At 37.6% G+C, this 17,899-nt stretch overlaps 1 protein-coding gene and 1 long non-coding RNA gene across 3 annotated transcripts in view; one reads left to right on the top strand and one right to left on the bottom strand.

The window, feature by feature from the left end:
• Positions 1 to 5: 5 nt before the first annotated feature.
• The window catches only part of LOC135318789 (uncharacterized), a 29,352-nt gene continuing 11,458 nt past the window's right edge, over positions 6 to 17,899 (top strand). Inside the window, exons 1-3 of the long non-coding RNA XR_010377144.1 lie at positions 6 to 344; positions 541 to 1,563; positions 3,577 to 3,705. This is a non-coding gene — a long non-coding RNA (uncharacterized LOC135318789). The remainder of the gene's footprint in view (positions 345 to 540; positions 1,564 to 3,576; positions 3,706 to 17,899) is intronic.
• Positions 1,552 to 17,899, bottom strand: part of WDR64 (WD repeat domain 64) — a 66,145-nt gene continuing 49,797 nt past the window's right edge. For both annotated transcript variants that reach the window (XM_064477207.1, XM_031438546.2), the window contains exons 22-28: positions 16,521 to 16,579; positions 13,415 to 13,524; positions 9,906 to 10,094; positions 7,275 to 7,380; positions 3,905 to 3,985; positions 3,152 to 3,265; positions 1,552 to 1,832 (exon numbers count right to left, since the gene is read on the bottom strand). In XM_064477207.1, coding sequence (XP_064333277.1) covers positions 1,749 to 1,832; positions 3,152 to 3,265; positions 3,905 to 3,985; positions 7,275 to 7,380; positions 9,906 to 10,094; positions 13,415 to 13,524; positions 16,521 to 16,579 — 743 coding nt within the window. In that variant the 3' untranslated portion in view covers positions 1,552 to 1,748. The remainder of the gene's footprint in view (positions 1,833 to 3,151; positions 3,266 to 3,904; positions 3,986 to 7,274; positions 7,381 to 9,905; positions 10,095 to 13,414; positions 13,525 to 16,520; positions 16,580 to 17,899) is intronic.

Genomic DNA, 17,899 nt, shown 5'->3' with positions numbered 1-17,899 from the left:
GCTTCCCGCCGGCGCCAGCGCGGGCGCCGCCGCAGCCGTCCCCTTGGATCTCCGGGCGACCTTCCAGAGAGCTGAGTGGAGCTGGCTCTGCGGGCCCATGGCGCGTGGCGCCCGGGAAGCGCGTCGAGCTCCTCCCCAAACTGCTGGGAGTCGTGGAGCTCTCCCGACTGCGGCCTCGGATCCCGGCGCAGAAGCTCAGAGAGCGCCGTCGCGTGTTTGTGTTGAGGTCTCTAAACCGAAAAGGGGTCCTGGCTGGAAATCACCCCTAGTCCTTGTGCTGCTAATCTCGGCTCTTCATAGGCAGCTACACATGGGCTCCAGGCACACAGAAGGTGCAGCTTGAGGTATATGCTCCATGGACCCTTCCCCTTTGGGAAGGGGAGGGAGTGCCTGCTAAGTAATTGAACTGGTAAGAGACAGTCTTTCCTTGACCAGGCCAGCCAGGGTCCTCTGCCCTCTTCTCAACTAGGTCTCAGACTTGGCTTATAAAGACTTAAACAAACAGCAACATGGTTTTTAACATCAAGTCTTCATCCGTAGGGTGACCCCAGCCCCACTTAAGTGCCTGCCTGAGAAAACTCAAGGCTGCCAAAAGAATTCAGCATTTGTTCCAGCCACCACCTGAAGACAGGATCTCTTCCCCCAGCGTCTCTAGGAGGGGAGGTGCCTGACTTCCACAACTTCTGGTTAGCAGTCCCAAGTGAGTCTCCAACTCTCCCTTCCCGATTTTTAAAAAATGTTTCACTCCCTGGCTGCTGAGCTGTCACTCACGCACAGCCCCATTCCCTCTTTAAACTGCCCAGTCACTTCCGTACAAATTCAGGGTGAGTTCATTTCATGCTGGGTGCTTTTCCCTATTGCAATATATTATTGATTAAAATCTGTCCTGACCACTTTACATAGTGTCCAGCTTTGTTTACCTTTGGCATAAACCTGGGGAAACTTTATAACCAAACAGCCATGGAAAGTGGCCTATGGTGCACAGACTTTAAAGACATTTTTGACTTTGGTGGCCACTTGGGGCGAAGCTTCCGGTCCTCATGATACTCTAGACCTGGTTGTTGTCTTCTTAGGAATATTGTTAAAATAAAAAAAATGGGAAGAACCTAACTTAGGTCAGACAGGGAGGGGTATTTAGAAATAAACATAAAAAGAAATATGTGAATAAACTTCATATGAATAAAAAATTTAGTTTCCCAAAGTTACTGGGATTTTCTTCCATGTGACATTTCCCTAAATGAAAAAGACAGAGAGCTAGAGGCTTGATGGGCACATTTTTCTTTTTAATAATTCTCTTTGTAGTCCCCAAAGCATGACACATAATTAATTTGCCTCTTATTGCTTACCTTCTAATAATAATTCTGGTTATGAATTAGGGTTAACAATGGTGGGAAGTGGAAACCTAGTCATTGATTAGATCTACTTATGCTATTGATTTTCTTTGTTTCTTAATGTGTCATTTTCCTGACAGTAAACAAGAAGTATCACCTATTCAGTAAGTGGATTTCTGTTTATGAAATAAGTTGGCCAATGGGCTGCTTGCTGCTTGCTTCATACTCAGAGGTGAGGCCACCTGAGCTCCCTGAGTAATCTTCTCCATCAGTAGGATGGCTTGAGGATACAGATATGGGTGACAGTGTCTGATGGACCCTTCACTTTCACCCTGAGATAAAGACTAGACTATCAGTCAGACCTTGCCATTTGATGTACAGCTCAGGCCAAAACAGCCACTTCTGATTTTTCTCTCTTCATTTGGGGATGCTTGGGAAGAAAGAAGAAGTCAGATTTATTTGTGGGACCAAATTTCTTTTCAGACTTTTCTTCCGTTGTGTCTGTGAAATAAAGGACTTGTCAGTAACTGTCATCTATGACAGTTTTCTAGAGTCAAATTGTACCACTAATTTTTAGAGATCTTAATCCTTCTAGAAAGAAAGTATAATTTACTTAACTATTCTTTGTGCCTCCGGGGTAAAAATGTGTTTAAAAAACAAAACAAAACAAAACAACCAGGAGGCAGGGCTCCAGAAAGGCATAGTGGAACAAGGTAAACTTCAGAACTACTTAACTGGGCAGCAGGATTCACTGCCCAATCTGTAAAGTTTGGTTAAAAACAGGAAACAAAGGAGCTTGCTAGGTTGTGTTTCATCCATTACTTAAGACAATTAAAATAACTCTTATTTTTATAAAAAACTCTACTGTTGCCAGAAATTCTTGCTCAAATAATTGGTAGATTGATGATTAACAGGAATCATTCATATTCTCATTAAGTGCACAAGATAACAAAATTATGTGAAGTTTTCTATATTAAATAAAACAGCTTTTTGTTGTAGTTGTATTTGTTATCTGTTGTTCGATTAAGCACAAACAATAACTATCTCCTTTCTGTGTTTATTGACTACATGCGTGGAGGCTTATAAAAATTACCATATATTAGATTTTCCTCTTAATGTTTGATGTATTTTAATGACTAGATAAATGGCCACAGGTTAAGTTAGGCTCATATAAACTTCCTAGAACTAGTAAAAGAGTAATAGGATTTGAGTTTTTTAGGCTGTTTGGTTTAATAGAATGAGCATGAAATTTGGAGTCAGAAGTTGACCTCAGATTGTCAGTTAATTCTTATGTGATCTTTGTTAAGTCACTAAACCTCCCTTTTGGCTCCACTTTTTTTCCAGTTCTATGATGGGTATAACATTTTCTTTGTGATTGTGAAAATCAAGAGGATCATTTATAAAAACACCATGTAAACTGTAAAGTTTTATTTGTTAGTTATTCCTGTTAATATATGGGAAACATTCTCTTTGACTTGGCTGGTGAGCCAGAAACTTACTGATGTCTTGTTTCCATCCTGCAGTACAATAGGATTAGGAAGAAACAGTGACTATACAATCCCCGTGTCATGTCATACTGCCTGGATTTTAAGCTTAGTAAACCTAAGTCTTAAATTAGCTGTAGGAAGGTTTTATTTGTTCAGATCAGAGGTCCTGTTTGATTTTTCTCTCTATCCAAGAAATTCATGATTTCCACCTCCCTGAGCTAAAATCCTGGAGTATTTCTAAACAGAGTATGGTTTGAGATAATTTTAGGTCCAGAAATAAGTAACAATTGAAACAGAAATGGGATACGAATGGAATTCTAAGTACAAACTTACTTTTTCATGTTGAACATGACGCCCCTTCTTCTTTCCTGAAATGCCATCTGTAGACTCCATTTGTGCTTCTGAACCAATTAGTGGAAGCAGTCTTAGACTAGGGGGGCTTGGTATCTAGAAGCCATATATAAAGTTAGTAAGACATATTTAAAGCGATAATTTCTGTGAATTCAGGGGTGGGGGATAGGGAGTGATAAGGTCCAACTGCTTTCAAAAATACCCACTTTGCCAGTAGCCCACTATTAATTCTGAGGCTGTACCTTTAGTCCTGTCTGTAGTTTAAGTGTTTGATACCTGTAATCAGCATCAACATGTTCTTGGGAAAGGGAAATAACATGTTAAGAAACTATAGGTTAAGATTAAGTTGTAATATTTGGTTTTTGGTTTATTATCCTTGGTTAATAATTAATTCTTTAATTTAACAGGTTTTCTGAATTGGAGACTTGAAGGATGAGTAGGGATTTGGAGGGAAACAAGAGGTGGATGAGTTACAGGCAGAGGGGAAGTCCAGGCAAAGTCCCCGAAAAGGGAAGAACAGTGATGCTTAAGGAATGGTAAGTAAGTTAGCTTAGCTGGAATATGGGGAACATGGGAGAATGTGGTGGAAATTGAGGTTATACATGTTTGTGGAAGCATCACTCTGCTTGGTTATGCAGTTTTCCGCAACCTTGCTCGGTAGCCCAGGTTCAGGAGTGAGATGTCAGGTTCCCTATTGTTCTGTAACAAATCTAGTCCTGAATACCTCCAACTCACCCTGTATATAGGCAGAGAACCAAAAACAATCCCCGCCTTTCTGTTTTCAGTCTTGAAACCTTCTAAAGCATGTCTTCGAATCTGCAAAATAGAGAAGTGACTGTTAAAATGGAAAGGGCACATTACATCAGTGGCAAAATTCTTGGGTTCAAATTCTGACTCTGTCACTTATTAGCTGCATGACCTTAAGCAAGTTCTTTCCCTGTTGACTGGTTATGAGGATCAAATGAAGTAATGTATATAGTAAGGAGCTATTCAAATGTAAGATTTGGTGATATTGTATTATTATTACTGAAAACAATGTCAAAAAGAGTTTAACAGAAAAGAAGTGAATAGATAAATATTACACAATTGAGAATGAAAAGGAATGGGCAAAACAAGATTGCTATTAGAAATCAGATTCCAAAATGTATTTTAATTCAACTTGAGCATTAAATCTTTGTCGTTTTACCAACCAAGAAGATATAAATGTGTTAAGAAGAGGGTAAGCCTTATAGTATTGGGGGCTTTCAGTTGTTTCAAAAGCTTTAAAACCTTTCTAAAGATTTCCCCAAATTTATTTCATGTTTCAGATTACTTTAAAAGTTATTCCTTATTTTCAAGTTGGAAGATAATATTAAAAGTGAATCCAATCTTTATTTTCAAGTTGTGCTGTTCAACAAAACTGAGCATTGTTATGTTCTCTGCATCTTTGTCCATAAAGAGCTTATGATTTACTGGTGGGGTGAGAAGTAAGAGTAAGTATACCCAATGGAATACTACTCAACCATAAAAAAGAATAAAATAATGCTATTTGCAGCAACATGGATGGATCTGGAGATCGTCATTCTAAGTGAAGTAAGCCAGAAAGAAAAAGAAAAATTACATATGATACCACTCATATGTGGAATCTAAAAAAAAAAAAAAAAAAGGAAAAAGAAGACACTAACGTACTAATGAACTTATCTACAAAACAGAAACAGACATAGTAAACAAACTTATGGTTACCAGGGGGAAGAGGGTGAGAAGGGATAAATTGGAAATTTGAGATTTGCAAATATTAACTATTATATGTAAAATAGATAAAAACCAAATTGCTTCTGTATAGCACAAGGAACTATATTCAAAATATTGTAGTAACCTATAATGAAAAAGAATATGAAAAAAAATATATATATGTATGTATGACTGAAACATTATGCTGTACACCAGAAATGGACACATTATAACTGACTATACTTCAATTAAAATAAAATTTAAAAGTAAGTATATCAATAATTCTAATACAGTGTAGAACATGGTAAGTGAACATGTTATGAGACACAAAGCAGGGAGAGACTGGGCTCTTCTCGTAAAGTAGAATGAACATTTATTGAGTATCTAGTATCTATGATGTACATTTTCTGATTTTAATCTTCATAACAGCTCTTTGAGGGATTTGCAGATGAGGAAAGAGATAAAATAACTTACATGAGATTAAACCTAAGTCTGTCACATTCCACAGCCAGTCCCTTTCCTGCCTGTCACCCTGTCCTCTGGGAGAAGCTGTCTGAGTTCCATTTGGACAGAAGGGTAGCGTTTATGAAAATTGATTCATTTGGAAAGTGTTACATATTTATTAAATATGAAGTTGATACCGTGCAAGAATAATGGCACTCTGAGCACAGCTGTGTTTTACAACTTGGAGCAATATCCTCAGCTTAGAGGTTTTCAGCGTGGTGTTAACAGGCTTCCGTCCTTTTCGTCTGCCCTCAAACATAATGACGATCCAAGTGTTGTGCTTTTAATTCTCTTGCTTTATAGTTTTACCTTATATGGTTTTTGCCAAAAGAATATTTTATTTCGTTTTGCCTCTTCTCTCTTTTTATCTAAATGAAATTGCTATGTATATATCCTTATGCAAAACTTTCCTCACTCAATAGTATGTTTCAAACCTTTGTGTAGGTGAGTGTTATTCAAATTCATTTATTTTTACTGCTCCATAGTATTCCAAGTTGTAATTACATCATTGTTTATTTACTAATTACACTGTTGATGAGCATTTAGGCTGCTTTCAGGTTTTTGCTATTGCCAACAGTCCTGCTCTGAGCTTTCTTGTTCCTGCCTCCTAAACACAGACTCAAGCATTTCCCCAGGGTATGTCCTTAGTAGAGTAGGCCTGTTTTCAGCTTTACTAGATAACGTCTGTCATATTATTTCCCAGAGTGATTCTAGCAGTTTACACTACTTCTACCAGCAGATGAGTGTTCTGATTGTTACAAATGCACACCCATGACATGGTCAGACTTTATGATATTTGCCAGTCTGGCGGGTGTAAAATGGTATCTTACATTATTGACATGGATTTCCATGATTGCTAATGAGGTTGAGCATCTTTTCATGTGTTTATTGGTAATTTTTTTTTCTTTTGTGAACTATCTATTCAAGTATTTGACCATTTTTAAAATTGGACTGTCTTTTCTTCTTGATTTTTCTTATTGTGGATACTAATAGTTTGTCAGTTACAAAGAAGGATGGACTTTGATAGAGAGAGATCATGGTTGTGGTAAGGGGAGCCCAGGTGGACTGTAGGGGCAGAAGACTGAGAGTAATGCTCAGGAAAACAACGATTAGTCTGATTTGTAGAGGGTCGGGCAACTGTAGGTTAGTAATGAGGGATAAGTTTTAATGGGAGGTAAGTTTGGTTTGGTTTGCAGAAAATCCTGAGGAAATCCATTTTAATTCATTTATGCCAGACCTTAGCCTAAAGACTCATGCTGTGTCCATTTTTTAAAAGTGTTAGGAATAGAAATAAACAGCAGTATACATTTCTCTCCTATTTCTGCACTGAAGAGAAGTGTGTCTGTCTGGGATGGGCAGAATAATGGCAACCAAGGATGTTCACACCTTCTTCCTCCCACCCCCAATTTGTGAATATATTGCTTCACTTGGCAAAAGGGACTTTGCAGATGTGATTAAGGTTAGGAACCTTGAGACGGATTATCTAAGTGGGCCCAATCTAATGACAGGAATCCTTAAAAGCAGAGAACCTTTCCCACTGGTCAGAGAGACGAGACCACGGAAGAATGGGCAGAGAGATGCAACATTTCTAGCTTCGAAGATGAAGGAGCGGGGCCACAAACTAAGGAGTCTGAGATTCTCCCCTAGCGCCTCTGGAAATGAACACAGCTCTGGCAGCACCAGTGAGACCCAGGTCGGACTTCTGACCATCAGAACCGTGAAATAAGTGATATGTACTGCTTAAGCAACCGGGTTTGCTGCGATTTGTGACAGCAGCAGTAGAAAGCTAATACATTGGACATATCTAAATTCAAAACCAAAAGTGAAAAACCAAAGCAAAGTATTTTTTTTTTGTTTTGTCTTGTCTTTCTTTTTTGGTTTTTAAACCTACCTTGGGAGTAGAAAGACACTTGAAATACTTAAAATCATGTTCCACTTCAAAGGCCTTAGGAGGTGTACGTTTGAAAAGCAAAGACATTGAGCTCATTTTTTTCCATCTGCATATAAAGATACACAAAAAATGGTCAAGCGCATACCACAACTTTTATTTTCTGCCTACTCAACAAGTATCCATTTCATCCTTCTTTGTGTGGACTCCCACTTTCTCTGGCTCCCACGGCACCTGTCCTAATGATGCAACCTTTGTGCTTAACTCTTATGCCTCATGGCTTCCCAGATTTCCCTCCAGAGATTTCTGCTAAACCTGAACATTCCATGTAGTTAAATTCATTAATAGCCATTGGAAAAAATCTGTATAGTAAAGATGAGGAAACCTCTGGTACAAAACCAATGTTTGATTTGTTTTGTGACTCAGGGCGGCTCTATTATAGTTAAAACCTACTTACGCATATATTTGAGAAGTCATAACTAAATATTAAAAGCATTTTTAAAGGTACTAAATAGTATGTCCTAGGATGGAATTCTTCTACAGAAAAAGGCCCAATATGCTACAGACAAGACATAATTATTTACTTATAATGTGGACACGTATCCTACTTCAAGCTATCCCAAGTACATCATAGTGTCTCATACTTCTGTATCTATCATTTACATCGGTTACCTCTGCTTGTAATGTTCTCCATTAGTCATTCTTTATTTGTTCCACAATATCTTTTGAGTGCCTACTGTGTGCTAAGCGCTGAGATAAGAACTAGGTATATAAAGATGGATAAAACATTGTACTAGCCCTTAAGGAACTCAGAGGATAGTGAAGCAGATGCATACTAATTTAATTAGAATATGGTGTTTTAAGTACTAAGATATATGGATGTTCAGGGTGCAGCAATTACCCAAAGGGATTGATCAACTTTGCTTGGTGAACCTTACCATAGCCTGATGAATCTTAGCTCTACCACACCGCCTCTTACATTTCAGCTGGACTTCTTCCACAGAGCTCCTTACTGCCCAGCCAAGGCAAGCCTTGAGCCCTTCAGTGGGGTTTTGGCAGTCACCTGAGACCCTTGTTAATTGTTCTTAAACTGTTTCTGTTTTGACCCAAATTCTGTATGGCTTATGACTCTTTGCTTCAATTTCTATTTACAGCCATTCTACACTTTTGGACTAGAAGATGGCATTGGGTCTCCCCAGCTTTGACCCACTTAGGATTTCTCTAAAAGACTTGATCTTGGACAGTCCTCTCTGATCCTTCCTGTTTCGGACTCATCTGGTCTGCTGAATATTACCAGTCTAAGCAGTCTGGTCCCCCAAGGGCTAGACATCTAGACATCTACCACCTAGGGCTGAGCTTTGCTAATGTTGAGAGCTCAGATGAGCACTGATCTCTTCCATTATAACAAAGATTCAGATGGGACTGAGCTTAGCAAAAGCATAAAACAACTTTTCACCAATATTTTTTTCTCTACTAGGGGACTGGCTTCCTTCTTCTGAGCCTTGAAGCAAGCTCAAGTCTCTCTCCAAAACAAGCAAACTCATGAAACAAGCTCTTCTTCAACCTTAGAGCTATTTGACTTCCTTACAAAGTAATCTATACTGTCATCACCACGCATCTCCTGTTTATTTCTCAGCCACTACAATGTGATTTTTACCTATCAGTCTTTGAAATTTCACTCTCTAGAATCATTAGTGACCTTTCAGCTGATGGACATACCAAATCCAGTGTTTACTTTTCTGTTGTCCTGTGTGATTTCACTGCCATGTTCTACAAACATGTCCTCTTTACCACTTTTCTTAGACTCTCTCCTCCTTTGATTTCCATCATAGCACTTGTTTATGACTTTCCTTTCAACATCTTGGCTGTTTCTTCTTAATATTTTTTCACTGGTTTCTCTTCCTTAGCCTGCTCTTTACAGGCTATTTCTTGATTTCTTCCTTCATTTTCTGTTTTTTTTTTCACTCTATACACAGGACCTACATGACTCATCCACATTGAAAATACTAGTATGCTGATAACATCTTTATCTATAGTTATGACCTCTTTTGGGAGCTCCAGACAGGTCTATCTCATGCTGATTCAAGATCTCTCATTGGAAGTCCCACCAGCATCTCAGACTTAAACCTGTCCAGAACCAAACTCACTGTCTTTTTCTCCAGGCCTGGTCTTCCCCTTATGTAGTCTGCCAGAGTGATTTTTATAAAGTATAAAATCCTTTTGCTGGCCCATGAAAGTCTTAATTCCATTTTGGCCCCTATAGGCTTTTCTTGCTTTATCTCCTACCATATCCTCCCTATTTGCTCCCTGGACTTCAAGCCTTGAAAGACTATAACATAGTATTTTTTTTTTTTTAGTGCCTTTTCTTAGGCAATTACCTCTTTGATCTTTGAGTAAATCTTATTTTCCCCGCTGTGATTATTTTAAGAACTGATGTTCCTAGAGGTATTATTATACCAAATTGTAGCTTTTGTTTGCTTATTTCTCCCTTCCTCTGAATTTCAAAATTACCGAAAAGTTCTGGGCTTTTCACCTTTGAATTCTCCATGTCCAGCAGAGAGTCACAGTATCATATAGTTTAATTTCGTCTGCTCATCTGAAAACAAACAAACAAACAAAACCAAATGCTCTTACCTTTCCTGGTCAAATACCAGAGGATATTCATATTTTTGCTTCTTTTCTGTGAACTTGCTTTCTTCTTTTATTTCTATGGGATATTCATTAACATCACAAGGCAAAATAAAATCACTTGTCTGTGATATTTCAAAGACTCTTCGCTGTCCAAAATATCCACAGTAATGACCACTGAGGGCATGCCAGAGCCTGAGGAAAGGCAAAGGGAGGGAAGAGAAAGTAACTAGAATTCAGTGGAAGTTATTGTGTTCATTAGATCATTTATATAGACTTTCACTGACCCAACAAGGAGTTTTAAACTTGAGTCCATGACTTCCTATTAAATATATGGAGCTAATCATAGCACAAACATTTTTATAAGTTAGAATTCTAATCTATAATAATTTTGGGGAATGTCAGTTTAAATCTGTACAGGGATAACTGTTTATTAAACCCAGAAAACAAGGAGCAGATTTTTCCCAAAATAACATCACTCATTGAAGCTGAGCAGAACTCATGCTGACTTAGTTGAATTAGGCCGTATCTCATCTCAGTTGTCTACTTTCTGTATCGGCATCAGTAGAACTTATGAGAGGAGATAGCTACTAATGGTTTTACTGTTATCAAAATCATCTCAACCTCCATGCACAATTCCCACTATTGTGGAAACAACATTCTGTTTTTCACAACTGAGTTCTGCAGTAAGATGGCAAATGAAGTGGCTCTTATCCGTATGCATCACTTCTCTATCAATTCACTCCAAGAGGACCTTCTAAATAGCCCACATGCTTAAGGGTCATATAGAATGTCATATAGAGTGTGTGCTCTATGTCTTATGGAAATAAGACACAAAGGAAATAATGTTTGGCAGATCTCCCATTTATGTCCTAATCTCAAAGTAGCAAATGATGGAAACAATCATCATGTTCCTGCCTCAATGACCCAGGAGGAGGATAATCTAAATGAACTAAAAATAGATTCCACAAAGTCCAGGTGGTATCCCAGATCAAAGCGGTAGGCACTGAGGAGCAGGAAGGACGGAGGTGTCCAGTCAGGAATCTTCACACCTGACAGTGTCCTGAGTGTGTAACATGAGCATCTTACATTCCTTACATATTTTAATTCCTAACACTGTGTAGATGTTTTCATGGCCTTCCCGGAGCCTTGGCCAAAGTGAAGTGGACCAGACCTTTCAACACAGAAGTTCGAGGGGTGAGGGACTAACTTCAGGACAACTCTGAATTCATTCTACTGGAGGCAAGGACTGAAGTAGCTCTTCGTTCTCTTGTTTTCTGGTGTTTCCTGCTCCCTGTGGAACTTTCCCAAATGACTGATCCTATTTCTCAGCCTGATTTTCTGGGCCTCAGATATGGATCCTTAGCCCCTTCTATCCTCTGTCCCAGAGCTAAGTCTTTATTATGCTTTTTCCTACTATGAAATCAATCTTTTTGACAAGCAAGATTGTTAAAATTGCTTCTTTCTTTAGAAACTGGCAGCTAGTATTAGCAGAAGGACCTTGTTATGAAGACGACTGTACTCTGACAAAGCTATTAATAGAGCTAGGTCTTTTGAACTGAGTATTTAGGGAGATCTTCACTGAAAGGAATTGTAAAAGTAATTTCTCCATGCCACGGGTGACTGAGCAGGAAATGCTCATAACAACAGAGGTGTGCACACATGTAACATGTGGGGAGTGTGTGTGTGTATGTGTGTGCATTACAGTGCCCGGTTAACAACTCTGATGACAGGTAGCTGAAAATAAGCTGGAGCAGAGACCCCAGGGACAGAGTTGCGGAAAACATCTATAATAATGAAGTGTCATTATCTTATTTTTTCCTATGAATAAAACATATTCAGCTCTATCAGAGGAAGCAGCTGTTTGCCCTCAAATAGGAGCTTACCCGAAAGATTCACCTGAAACTCAACATTTCTAAAAATTCTTCATCTTCCCACATATTTCTAAATGTTTCCTTTTTTCAGTGCTTCCTCCCTCAGTGCATGGCATCAATGTTCACCCAGTTTTATATGCCGGGAGTCACTCTTGACACCTGTCTCTTACCTTCTCTTTCAGTTAACATTCACATCTTCTGGACTTTGCCTTCTAAATAGTTCTCCAATCCAAGATACTTATTTCCAGCACTGTTGCCTCTCCCCTAGTCCACGTCACTCCACAGACATCTCACTGGTCTCTTTGCCCTGACTTTTGCTGCTCCAAAATCCATTCCCCACACATTATTTTTTTAAATGTAAATCAAATTATATCAGTCGCCCACTTGAAATCCTTTGGTGGCTGTTTATTTCAAGGTGAAGATCCAAGCCCTTAATGATGTCTGTTAGATGCTACATGGGCTTGTCCCTGCCTAAATCACCAGCCTCAGGCTCGTTCAGCTAGCTAGGGTCTTTTGGATTTCAGTCCAGGGCCTTTCGTGCAACATAAAATATTTCTTCCTTTTCATCTTCATTATGCTTAAACTCTAAAACACTTTGAAACCTCTCTGTCTTTCTTGATCTTAACTAATTTTATTACCCATAAAAGTATAATTCATTATCATGATTTTCAGACATTTAATATATAGCAATTTGTCTCAAGAAATGTCATGACATTTCCTTTCTCTCTTTCTTGCTCTCTCTGTATATGGATGTGTTTTTAGCAGTTTGTGTATGTACACTTAGCATTACTAGGCAATTAAAAGCAAGTTGGCTTTGTACAGCATGGCCACTATAGTTATTAGTAGTAAGATAGTAGATCTTAAAAGTACTCATCACAAGAAAAAAAATGTTTGTAACTGTGTATGGTGACAAACATTAACTAGACTTATTGTGGTGATCATTTCACAATATATGCAAATATTGAATCATTATGTTGTACACCTGAAACTAACATATTACATGTAAATTATACCTCAGTTAAAAAAAAAAAAAGCTGATCCTGAAGGGAGGCTCTCTAAAGAATATAACTATGCCTCAGTCCTAATAAATCATCTAACTGGCACAGCCCTAGTGAATCACCTCCGGTCACTCCAGTCACAGCGCTGTGCTCACCCCTCTGAAGCAGGCCAAGCAGCCAAGGAAGAAGAGAACCATAAAGACAGGGAGGCTTTGTAGCATCAGTCACATTGTCATTGAAACAATTAGCTCACCTTCACTTTTCTCAGTGTTCTTTTCTAGGGCTTTTTAATGACTTCTGATCCTGTCTATCCTGTGGTCTTTCCGGAGCCTGAGTCTGTCTCTCTGAGCTACTCATATTGCTTAATATTGTGAAATAGTCTACAAAAACACTTATATTGGAATTATTTATTATATCTTTTAATATGGATGAGCATGGCATCTCATTTCCTTGGGTATGGAAAAGAATTACAAATCAGTGCCCACCATCTCAAAGCCCTTTTGTGCCACCATCTATTTGTTTGTTATTTCTTTCTTTTAATCAGCTAATCAAGTTGCACTTATGGTGTATACGTAAACCTTAGCTTAACATCCTTTTACCTCTCACACTCAAAACCCTGAATTCACAAGATGAAGGTCCATACCTTACTGAGCCATCGATGGAGGCCGTAAGCACCACTTGTTTATCTTCTACATAGATTATTTGAATAGTTTCTAAAGAATGAGCACGCCAGGCAAGCAGCTGTTTGAATTTCTAGATAACAAAGAGAAAGCATATCCCTTGTAATAAGTATGTACTGATCCAAATTCAGTCTTAAGCAAAACCATTAAATCACTAAGCTTATGAGTGAATGGTGGGGACATCTGCTCAAGACAGTGAAGTCCCACCCTGATGATCTCTTCTCTTGCTTGTTGAGGTACCCAAATTCCGTTTGTTGATGTTTGGTTAATCTGTACGTCTCCCTGGGACAGGAAGTATCTCACATCTTTAACAATTTATCATTTAATTGAGGCATAGCGATCCATTTAGCTGAGGATTAGGAGATGACCAGATGAAGGAAAAGCCTTAGGAGAAGGGTTGTGAGGGTACTGAAAGATATAATCAGGAGCAGGAGAAAGCAGAGTAGAAAGGAGACCAAAGGGGTGATTGGCAAAAAGACTTGTCCTATTTCCAAATTTTATCCCGATTCCTTTTTTTTTTTTTTTCTGGTGGTGGTGGTGAGGTATATATGATCACTATAATCCACAAGGAATTAACCAAAGGAATGGACCCAGCTCATTCTCTCTCAAAAACGTCTTGAGGCTTGATTGGTACCTTCCTTCAGAAAGTGACTTATCCTCCAGTACAGAGCCCTTAAATGGGTTTCAGAAGAAATTTCTAAACTGTGTGAACTAGAGTTGTCAACCGAGGAGCTTGCTCTATTAGCAGTATCCCCTTGGAATGTGTCCCCCTCTGTCACCGATGCACCCAGAGTAGGACCTTACTTCTTCCTGGTCATCTACTAGGGAGCTAGAATTCTGGCAGCTTAGAGTTCTGTGAGGCTCATGTCCCTTTAGCCTTTCACATAGGTTAGGCACAGTTTCTTGACCTTCTGATTCAATCCCCTGTTCCTAGAGAGCAAAGGTAAACTCTTCTGTATTCTCCTTTTTACTGTCTCAGAACTGTTCAGGAACATTTGGTCATCCAAAGGTTTTTTTTTTTCTCTGCCTTGGGATTAGATTCTCTAAGGCAAGTATTTCTCTAATACAGACCGTATCTATAATAAGAAATACATTTTACTTCATGACCCAGTGACCACATACAACTCCAGCTCATTCATCTGAAACAAGCTGCAATGTCCTTCACAAAGGGTACTTAGCCGCATTGTGTACAATGCACACTGATACTGTGTGTTCTATTCTATTGCATTTCAGTCCACTCCATTCTCTTCTATTTTCGTAAAAATACTGCTTGCCACTTATTAAACTGATTTGACGACCCCCTAGTGGATTACAACCTGTAATTATAAAGACACTGATCTAAGACTTTTCTTTTCTGTAAGCTTGTATGTATAATCATGTATTATTTCTTTTTCTGTGGACAGATTTTGGCTACCCTATCTCTTAGAATATCTGCATTCCATACAGCATCTTTTAAGCAGTACAGCTGCAAGAGAACCAGATGTAATCTCTGATTTATAGACGGACATATTAAGTTTTCACTATAGTTGTAATCTGTGACTGAATCTGGCTTAATGCATGGTATATGTTAGTCTGTGTAATAATGAGGTATCTTACAAGCAGATTCTGTGTTATATTTATAAATAGGCAGCCAGGTACAAATTAGAAAATCACATTGTCCAAATAAAGAAAAGGTTGAAATGAGGCTGAATAGGGAAGAATTTAAATAAGTCATTAAAATAGATTCTCTTCTTTTAGATTGGTGAAGATGCTTTCCAATCAACCCCGCAATTATTCTAATTCAATATTATTACACAACTTTGTTTTAAAGATTCTATCTGAATTTTGAAAGATCTTGATTGCCATCTTGTAGAAGGCCCATTTACAAAAATGTAGGCTTTGAATCATATTTTTACCTGCTAAAACTAATAACAGAATATTGATAATCGTTGTGAGTAGGAGAAAACAATTAGAAACCCTTCTCCTCACACGTGGTTCCAGCATATGATTGTTTTTGTTCACTCACAGCATGCCTTGATTGTAGGCCATTTCTAGTTGTTGATAAATGAACCATGCTTTCTAAGTTGAAACTTACTTTTTTCCATTTGCCAGCAGTATGTGTTATACATGTAAAGAGCACTGGATTAGAGGTCGAGAACCCTGGTTCTGGTCCTGATGTCATCAGTAACTATTATGTGATCCCAAGCAAGCCACTCCCTGATTTCACCTCTGCAAACTGAAGGCAGTCATACTAAATCTAAATATCTGAACTTTATAAAAACTATAATGGGTTCTTGGATGCAAAAAGAAAACTCTATAGATCCAATGAAACAATGTTTGAAGTAATAACCATTGTAAAACTCTGTAAGGCGTCTACCTAATCTATGTACCTGTATGTTAATACCTATAACTAAAAATAAAACATTACTATTGAAGCTATTATTCAGCTTTTGGATTTGAAGTATTAACTTAAAGGGAAATAAGGCTGTGATAATTAGTGCTTCCTTGCTTACTCTTTAATTAGTGTTGAGTTTTTGTAATACACGTAGACGTTTGTATATCCACATACACACAAGAAGTGCATATTTAAATGGTTACCAAATAAGGATGGTGACATTTACATTGCATTAACACTAAAAGTAAAATAACATATGTTTAACTGCAAGGAGGATTAGACTACAGGGGAGGAAAAGTTTCTTGAGAAGAATAATGGCAGGACACTAGGTTGAACTTTCAGGAAAGGTAATGGAACCTTATTCTATTAAGTGGTATAAGACACAGAAAATGACTGTGGAGGACTGGATGGTGTATGAATTCTTTTAAGCTGTGTGTTTCTACATAGATTCTAACAAGTAAGTCAAAATATGAAGTAGATGCAGAGTGACCAGTGGCTGGCTTACTCACTCATCCCCTGTTTTCTCCAGGAGAACATTGTGATTTGTCATATAGGTTAAGTTTCAATAGTATTAAATATGATTTGAGAGTAGGCAGTCTTGTCCTGTATTTCTGACTTTTGTGGTATCTAGCACAAAGAAATGCTCCATAAATAATGTGTTGGTTCATTAATTAAGCTAAAACTACAGTTCTTACCTTTTCATCATGAGGGGGATCCAGGAAGGAACTAATGCTGCAAAGGATAACATGCCCTTCTGTATAAAATTTAAACATTGAAATCTTTCATTAGATATTTTGCTGTCTAAGTAAATACTACCCAGACTGCCAAACTGTTTTGCTTCAGGCATTTACAATGGTAAATAAAACAGAATCTGAGAAACCATGTGTTTTGTTAGAAAAGACTTACCACATAGAGGGTAAAGTTAGTGCAAAAATATACAAGCTATTTTTAAAAAGAAGAAAAAATTTGCCTGATCTTAGATTTCTCTATTCTGCTGTAACCAGAAACAATATTGGTGAAACTATGGAGACTGACAGATAAATAAAAATAAGAATTCAAGAATAAGAGTATCAGAGTACAAAAGGGCTGGTGTTGAGTAATAAAGCAGATAAAATAAAGGTAACGATTGATTGATTGATTGATTGAAGTATAGTTCATTTAAAATGTTGTGATAGTTTCTGGTGTACAGCAAAGTGTTTCCGTTTTATATATATATAAAACAGAATATATATATATTCTGTTTTCAGATTTTTTCCATTATAATTTATTACAAGATATTGAACACAGTTGCCTGTGCTGTACAATAGGACCTTGTTTATCTATTGTTTTTTTACTTTTTTTTATTGAGTTGTAGTCATTTTACAATGTTATGTCGATCTCCAGTGTAGAGCACAAGTTTTCAGTTATACATGAACATACATATATTCATTGTCGCATTCTTTTTTTGCTGTCAGCTTCCACAAGATCTTGTATATATTTCCCTGTGTTATGCAGTATAATCTTGTTTATCTATTCTACATATGCCTGTCAGTATCTACAAATATAGTAGTTTGTGTCTGCTAATCCCAAACTCCTGATTTATCCCTCCTTCCCCCTTTGCCCCTTTGGTAACTAAGTTTGTTTTCTATGTCTGTGAGTTTGTTTCTGTTTTGTAAATAAGTTTATTTAAATAAAGATAACTTTAAAAATCTGTTATAAATCTACTGGTAATACTGAATACAAACATAGACAATTATTTTCTATAATCTCCAGAAGACTCAATTTTTGATACAAAATAGTTTGTTGTGACTTTTGTAAAATAACTTTTGAAATGAAAAAAAAATTCTTAAAGAGGAGGTATAAAATTTAGATATAAATGTAATAGCAGTACCTGTAATCTCAAGATTACATTACTAAACGATAAGTGAAGGGGTGGTTTCGGAAAAAAGAGAAAGGTAGTAGGCTAAGCTTTCTGTTTAACTGGAAGGATGAGGTTTCAGCCTAATTTCTAATAAACTGGTTAACTACTTTTTGAAAAACTTAAAGGTAAACACTGGTAAAATTAAAAACTGTGTTTACATATGCATGTGCATTT

The sequence above is a fragment of the Camelus dromedarius genome, chromosome 21, assembly GCF_036321535.1.
Source record: "Camelus dromedarius isolate mCamDro1 chromosome 21, mCamDro1.pat, whole genome shotgun sequence".
NCBI classification, from domain to species: domain Eukaryota; kingdom Metazoa; phylum Chordata; class Mammalia; order Artiodactyla; family Camelidae; genus Camelus; species Camelus dromedarius.
The sequence above is the reverse complement of the archived record's forward strand: the minus strand, read 5'-3'. Positions and strand labels throughout refer to the sequence as shown.